The 8,406-nt window shown below is 31.1% G+C and overlaps 1 protein-coding gene across 5 annotated transcripts in view; it reads left to right on the top strand.

The window, feature by feature from the left end:
* The first annotated feature begins 1,146 nt into the window (after nucleotides 1-1,146).
* Nucleotides 1,147-8,406, top strand: part of LOC100742988 (DENN domain-containing protein 5B) — a 26,118-nt gene continuing 18,858 nt past the window's right edge. For all 5 annotated transcript variants that reach the window (XM_033322091.1, XM_012388558.3, XM_033322092.1 and 2 more), the window contains exons 1-2: nucleotides 1,147-1,283; nucleotides 3,282-3,502. In XM_033322091.1, coding sequence (XP_033177982.1) covers nucleotides 1,281-1,283; nucleotides 3,282-3,502 — 224 coding nt within the window. In that variant the 5' untranslated portion in view covers nucleotides 1,147-1,280. The remainder of the gene's footprint in view (nucleotides 1,284-3,281; nucleotides 3,503-8,406) is intronic.

Here is an 8,406-nt window from a genome sequence, read left to right as displayed (position 1 = left end):
GAAATAAATAACCACTACAATTAAAAATAGGGATTGCTTAATATTAAAATATTAAATTTATTTTGTGTTCTATATTTTACGCGATATATAACATACACAACAAAATAATAAAAATACCCTGAATACCTTAAAGATAAGGAATCTAATCTAGTTAGTTATGGTCATTTAACGCATCAATATCAGTCGAGGATTAATCAGTATAGGTAAAAATAACTAAATTATTCAGTTTTCATAAATGTTGTCATCTTTATACATTAATTATTAAAGAAATAATATTTCTTCAATGAATATTCTTGGCAGATCTAGTATTAAAAGAAAGTCGATGCTTGTAAGGAAACTAAAAAATTGATTAATAAATGCACTTATCTGATTTTATCTCTCAACTGCTATCGTTGGGAAATAAATAACCACTACAATTAAAAATAGGGATTGCTTAATATTAAAATATTAAATTTATTTTGTGTTCTATATTTTACGCGATATATAACATACACAACAAAATAATAAAAATACCCTGAATACCTTAAAGATAAGGAATCTAATCTAGTTAGTTATGGTCATTTAACGCATCAATATCAGTCGAGGATTAATCAGTATAGGTAAAAATAACTAAATTATTCAGTTTTCATAAATGTTGTCATCTTTATACATTAATTATTAAAGAAATAATATTTCTTCAATTATAATATAATATAATATAATATAATATAATATAATATAATATAAGATAAGATAATATAAGGTAATATAACATGATATAACATGATATAACATGATATAACATGATATAACATGATATAACGTAATATAACGTAATATAACATAATATAACATAATATAATGTAATATAATGTAATATAATATAATGTAATATAATACAATACATGCATTTTTATCTTTTGGCCCAACGTCCTTGAAAAAGAAAGGATCCGTTGGATTTGTTTAACTTAGACAGAACTAGAGCAAACTAATATAAATTAATGTTTATTGCGAAGAAAATAGCATGAAATCCAAGGAGAGAAAAAATATTACGAAAACATAAATTTTTTGTATTATTATCCTTTTTATATCATAATTATACGTGGGTAATTATGTACATGCACATGCACGCGAGTGATTAAAATGTTTTATATAACTTAGAAATTTAACAAAATATTGTCCTCTTTATTTCAGGTGACTCCTTACAATGTACACCTCTGGACCGAGCGTATAAAAGCAAAGTTTTGGGACATTATCCTGATTCTGTACCATGGAACCCCTTCGACGAACACGCTGTATGCATGGTACGTTATTAACAACAATTATCGTTTCTGAGAATCATAATGTGAGAAACACAATTTTTGCAAAATTTCACGATATTCGTACGAATTGATTTTAATTTTTGTTAACCTTAGAAACTAGGGAATTACGTATTACCTAGAACTTTATCACAGATCATTTGGACCATATGTGATTTTCTTCCTTCCCTGCATGCTTTTAATAATCATTATGGGGTATTTCTAAATACTGGTTGGTAGAGTGATATTCAATAACAGTTTTCATCAATTTCTTTTTTCAAAGTGTGAATGCACTATGAGAACGTAAAGAACAAATGATTGGCTATTATAATTATCAAAAGTAGAAACAATTAACATGTTTTATTTAAAAGTACAAAGAAATAATGGTTTTAAGCGATTATAAAGAAAATTTAGCTTAATATAAACGAAATTTTTTTCAATTATGTTATACCAATCTTCATACGAATTACATAATTACATAATTGATCAGTTACATGATCAATTACATAATTGATCAATTACATAATTGATCATGTTGTCACATCATTATATGATCATACCATTATTTCTTGAATGGTACAGATAAAACTATGAAATTTTATATGTCTCATTTACCATTTAATGTCTCAGTGTATAATGTTAAAAATATAGACAGTAATTAACCATCAAAGTCTAAAACCAAAGGGCACCAATGAGAGCAAGAAAAAAGAGAACAATAACAGTCAAAAGGTTTGCACCTAATGTTTTAATGGATCATGTTTTAGCATCTTCGGTATAAGTATAATATTTCCTAATCGATATCTTATATCCTGTACCCTATATGCTAAACGATATTGAAATTAAAAAAGAATTATTATTATTGTGTTCGTCATTTAAAGATAGCTCAAATTCGTATTAGAGTTACAAGTAGACATGAAACTCATATAAATCTTGTAAATTTATATTAATACTTTCTAAACTTCATCAGATAACATACTAATGCATCTTTTCACGATCTAAAAACTAAAATGAGAATCATATTAATAATGCCAATTTCTACATATTTTTACTCTACTCGTCAATTTATGTATTTTTAAACGTACCTATAAAATACTAATAAAGTATAATTATTATAAAAATTCAACACTCTATACGCCCTAAAAGTGCCCGCGAAAAATATACGTTTCTCAAACTATACTTTCTTAAAAGTTCCTTACCGGGGAATATACTCACTCAGAAAAAACATCACTGCTCTTTATTTATTCAACCATTTCTATCGCGTGACTTCATGTAGTTCCGTTGAAAATTTTGTTAAAGATAGAAGAAAGAAGAGGAACAGTGCTTTTGACAAAGTTTGATAGAATCAGTAAATTGAAAGATTAAAAGTATAAAGTATTTTATATACATATAGTAAAGATATTTTCGCAGTTGGTCGTTTGAATGCCTAAAGAATATATGCTATATTCCTGTCTTTAACATTTTATACAAATTATATTTCTCATATTTTTAATTTTATTTTTACATTATCAATGACTTTTTTTTAGATAAATTTGATACCTTACACGAAGAGACAAGATGCTCAGCTATATTTTTCATTTTCTTTAACAGGATTTTTTAAAATTTAACGTTTTTAGTTGATTTTGAGATGAAATATTTATTTTCGTAACAATTAAAAAGTTCTTTTAAAATAGAACATTTTTCATTTATCTATCCGATTCCACGAAACTTACCTTGAGTGGCTTCTCTCGAAAACACCCTCGAATATAGAAAAAGGAAAAGGCACGGTAGGTACTTTTCGCCAAGCTCTAACAGAATTACTGGGACGTAAAATTAAGAGTGCAAAATACTCGACGTATATACGGTAAACTGGGTACACATTGTTCGCGATCAACAGCGTTATATAGGCTACCGCGTCCTAGTTGCGAATGGTAAAAAGTAGAGGAAGAAAAGACGAAGAAAAGAAATAGTGAAGAAATGAAAAGGCGTTGTGTGCAACGTCTGTTCATTAGATATTCAATCTTGCAGCTCTGCCTGCCAAGCGGCCTGAGATTCCGAACCCAGAAACACTCGGTGGAACCAACGTTTCACTCGTTCGTGCTCACCAAGGAGGACGGGCACAGAACCTACGGGTTCAGTCTTGTTTTCTACGAGGAGTGCCGGAATCGCAAGATATGCGCGGCTATGCAAACTCTGCAGGCGATGCACATCACGGAACTGAGCAGCGGGCAAAACGGTACACCACCAACGTGAGTCTTCTTTCCGTTGTTTATTTTCCTTTGCTTGAGTTCCTCCATGATGCTGTTGATCCTTTTGTTACGTAAAGGATAACGTGATTAGCAGATTGCACCTATTTATGCGAATTCTTATTTTTATGAATACGATTAGAGAAACGAGACACAGGAACATTTTGTTTAGTAAATAATATAACGAATATTCTAATTTGAATACGTTATAGGTTTTTGCACATCATACGCATTTTGTGCATTTCAGTACCTTCAAATTTCTTATCAATGCATAAAAATCTGGGGTCTAGTGATCAACTTAGATCATTCTATAGTAGATCGATTGATATTTTTTGTGTCGTATGAGGAATATTGTGTCAGAAGGGAGTTTAAATCTTACCTACGTACGATACCGTGCACAATTATTTGAACAGTTGTCGCAATTCGCTTAAAGATTGATATTTTTTTATATTTTAAAACATATGATCGAAGAACGTTTCTTTATTGTTATTGCCTGTTATAAGTAGGTTCAAATTCTCTGAAAAATTCAAATTAAAACAAGATATATATCTATTACTCAGGAATTCCGTTTATTACTAATAAATATCTAACACTTCATAAAATCTACATAAACTTTTAGAATGTAGCTGGAAACATATAGTTGTTTCAATCGCGATAACACACCAACATTGAATGATTATTGATGTCTGTAGGACTAGTATTCATTCACCTTCGATTATTGCTCTTTTAATTGTACTAACTAATATCAATTATTGCCTTTGTCAATATCTATTAACAATATGTATATGGTTGCCTGAGATAAGTTCAAAAGCTAAAATTAGATTGAAGTGTTTCATTTAAAACATATTTTATATATCTGTAATAATTTAGAAGTACCGAAATATCTATGTACATATTCTTAAGTAATAATTTGGTTTTTTGCTGGCTTCATGTAACATTTAACCCTTTAACCTACAATTATGGGCATAGCCCGTAGTACGATGACCAGGCCAAACCTAAATATCACGGGCATAGCCCGTATTAGGTGATTGGACCAAACGTAAATATTACAGGCATAGCCCGTAGTACGATGATCAGGCAAAATATAATATATAATATATACGTAGTAACTTAAATGGGTCTTAGAGTGAGGACAAATAATGATGTTTTATTTGGAGTTAAGTTTAGTATAACAAGCAATACTCAATACAAAAAATTGATTACAATATCGTCGTACGTCTTATTATCATACTCAGCTCTCAATTTCTCGATTCATACTCTCTGGCTTCTCCACTCACACTCTGCGGCTTCTCCACTGACTCTCTCTGACTTCTCAACTGACACTCCCGACGGAACTGGACCCGATGGCGCCTCGGCTCTCGCGACATTGTTTATGGTTGACTTGATATTTCGTAAGCCCTTTTCCACGATACTACATATAATAGCTTGTTTACGTTTTCGGACCAAAATTCTCATACGTAGATCGTAGGTTAAGGGGTTAAATTAAATTATCAAGGAAACGATTAATCAGAATGTTGTATTCATGAAACAGTTTGTGATTCAACATAGGAAATAGTTGTTAAAACCATTTGTTACCAAGAGTTATATTATTCTAATAAATTATAATAATTATGAAATCCTTCCGGAAGGACAAGCAAGAGTTAGAGTAAACAAAGGGGTGCAAAAATAACTTGTTGATGTTGAATACCAAAAAAACACTCCGACTAAAAGAAAATGCACTCCAAAAGCACCCCAAAGAAAAGAAATGGGAAATTACTAGCACTATTCATAGATTTTTCAAAATTCTCAAAGCTGTTTTGCATGAAACTGAGTTCGTGATGATGAGAGTGATTAAAACTATTGACGAGAACGTATCGTTAAGAGTTACATTTGTGGATGAAGGACAAGTCATAAAGTGTATTGAAGGATTTGTGGGAGAAGGACAAGTGAGATAGAGATTTCGCAACGAACATTGTTACAGTATGTTTAGGAAAATGGTTTAACAGTAAACATAGATAAGTCAAAAATAATAATTGTCCAAAAAGCAAGGAAGAAAAAGAAACAAGTTAAAGAATACAGGTATAACGAGTCAACACTAGAAGTAATAAAAACGTATACATATTTAGGAGTACACTCTTATGCATCAGGACTTCTCGGATGGACTAACTATTTCATGAGCAAAGGTAGAGCAAAATGCGAAATTGGGAACGAAGACTACATCTATTCAAGTGACATCAGCAACGCTACATGCGAGTAGTATTTGGTAGTAGCATATTCAACTACAGAAGTTGCAGTTGGCATATTTTATTACAAGATAAATTAAGAGAAATAAACGGAGGAGACGTTCCACAAATAACCAATCAAATAACCAAACAAATAATAAATCAATTACCTAATATAAGGAATAGATCTTTTTTTAGATGTTTTTTTTACTAACTGTATCTAATTGTATAGTTACAATTACTTACATTTATTTTATTTATTTATTTATTTGAAAGTTAACGTTGTATCGGTATGAAACCATATGTCGGTTATTAGGTGTAAATAGATGTAAAAAGTGTTTCCTTTTGAGACATCTGGATAAGCTTGAATAGCAACTTTTAGCAAGATGGCTTTTTACCCTGTGTTAATGTACTCCACTGTTGGGATTTTTAGTTAATCTTCTTTATGTCATTGTTTCTTACATATCTCAATGTGTATAATGTTGTTCTTAGAATTGTAGATTTTCTACTTTCTTTATATGGGATTTGACAGCCATGCTTCAGGGTTGAATTACATATGTCCATATGAGTTTGGTAATTGTTTTGTAGATCTATAGCTTATTTTACTGTTTGTATTCACTGTTTGTATTCAACTTGGAGTTTCTGGTTATGAGACATTTAATAGTTTTTCTATTAGTTTTTATTTGTTTAATTTTCTCTCGAATATGGATTTTCTAGTTTAGTTTGTTGTCCAAATGAAGACTAAGGTATTTGATGGAATTTGTTTGCTGGATTTCTGAATCATGAAAATAAATTTTCGGAGTTGGTATATTTTTTAAGCAATAGAGTGGAAACTAAATTTTTCACAGAGGACCGACAAAAACACTGAAATCTGGCCAATTTGTAATATATTAAAGATCTAACGAAGCCCAACTGTGAAGAATACCCAAAATTGAAGACCCAAAGGGTATATAGCAGAATTATAGCTCAAATAAGGTTGTCCACTAGGCACGAGACGTGGATTAACTATGATAATGGAAGTACGTTAAAATTAAATGACTGAGTTTTGCCGACTTTGTAATATGGACAAAGTAGAAAATTTGAATCATCTTTTAAGTGTATACCCACACCTCAATAGAGCGAGGGGAGAAAGATGGAATTTTCCACAAATGCTGATTTTAAGAGACATCCAGTAAGCAAAAGAGTTCGTGTACTTTATCCAGGCATTAATGAAAATAATTGGGTTGGCACCGGACATTAATCGTGTAACTATCATTTTGTCGGAACTAAGATTCAAGGATAAATTTCTACTGTATTGACACTAGGTTTACGGGCGTTTCTTATATACCTATCTCTACGAGCACCTGTCAAATTGACGGAAAATTCTACCAAATGTCCAAATCGGACAAATTGTGAATGTAAACAACTAAATAAAAAAAAAAATTGACGGATAAACGAAAATACGCATTTTCTTTAAAAAATCGATTTATTCAAATTAAGTCTTAATTGAACAATATTAGGCTCCACGTTTAGATAAATTGTTAATAAGTAAAAAGTCTTTTTTTTTAATTATCATGGAAATGATAACAATAATATTAGCGATATAGGGTAATCATATTTATTGAGTATATTTTTTACAAATATACTGAATTTTGTTTGTGCATTTTCCGCATATGATCTTTGTGCAATATATATAACAATTATTGCTTCTATTTTTTTTTTGCAGTAGGCCACTTGGTAACTTTTTCGCACTTCTGACGTTAAAGGTGACAGAAATGAAGCGAAATGATCTTTGGCAAAATATAAACTCCTTTCTGGATATTTTCGATCGGGTGCACTCTTTACATAATATACACGCGCTTATCGCTGCCAAATCTAAAATATTGAAAAAAACTTGAAGGGGCCATCGGAAAATCGTTGTTTTCACACTATATTTGCGTGCCATCTTGCGTCAATGACGGCCACACCAAACTTTGTTTTATTATAAAAAGCAATGGTTTCTGGAACACGTTTATAATTGTCTTCTACTTGTATACCTGTATGTTTGGTGCTTAGAAGGAGGGCTTTTACGTTAGGTTTACTTTTATACACAGTAAGCGTGCAGTTTTCTGATTTATATAAATTTGAGGAAAACAATGTTATCTTGTCCTTTTTTCCCTTGAGCATGGAGTTTCATATTTCCCCATATAAGGAAAACCATTCAAAATATATTTTGTTTGGATGTCAACTGCTAACCAAAACTTAATGCCAAATTTATGAGGTTTATTTCGTTGGAAATAATTGTTCATCTATTGAGATATTTTCATATGGCTTGTAACAAGCCTGGCTATTACTTATAAATCTGTTCCGTTTTTCGAATATCAGCGCAAATTTATCTATTTGTAATCTTTCGGCTTTCAATGATCTCGCTTCATATGCGCTCCGGGCATATAGAATTCCTAGAAAACTACGCAACACAGCAACTGTGATTGTCCAGTCTTTTTTCAAAACTCGATGCGCCTCGGTTTCAGTGCAATCTTTTATGTGTTCCATTATGTGTCTGTCAATTATCAATTTGAAAGTACTAGTTACCCGACATAATATTTCTCTTAGTATAGCCAGTAAGCCCTGCGATATCCTTGAATATCATACGAACGGGCGTCCTACCCCTAGATCCGCCTGCTTTCAATTTTATCCACTGTGTCCCGTCAATTGCAATTTCAGTTTCACCCATTACATTTTGGGATG

The sequence above is a fragment of the Bombus impatiens genome, unplaced genomic scaffold, assembly GCF_000188095.3.
Source record: "Bombus impatiens unplaced genomic scaffold, BIMP_2.2 scf_0550, whole genome shotgun sequence".
Taxonomy (NCBI): domain Eukaryota; kingdom Metazoa; phylum Arthropoda; class Insecta; order Hymenoptera; family Apidae; genus Bombus; species Bombus impatiens.
This window is presented reverse-complemented; position numbering and strand designations above follow the sequence as displayed.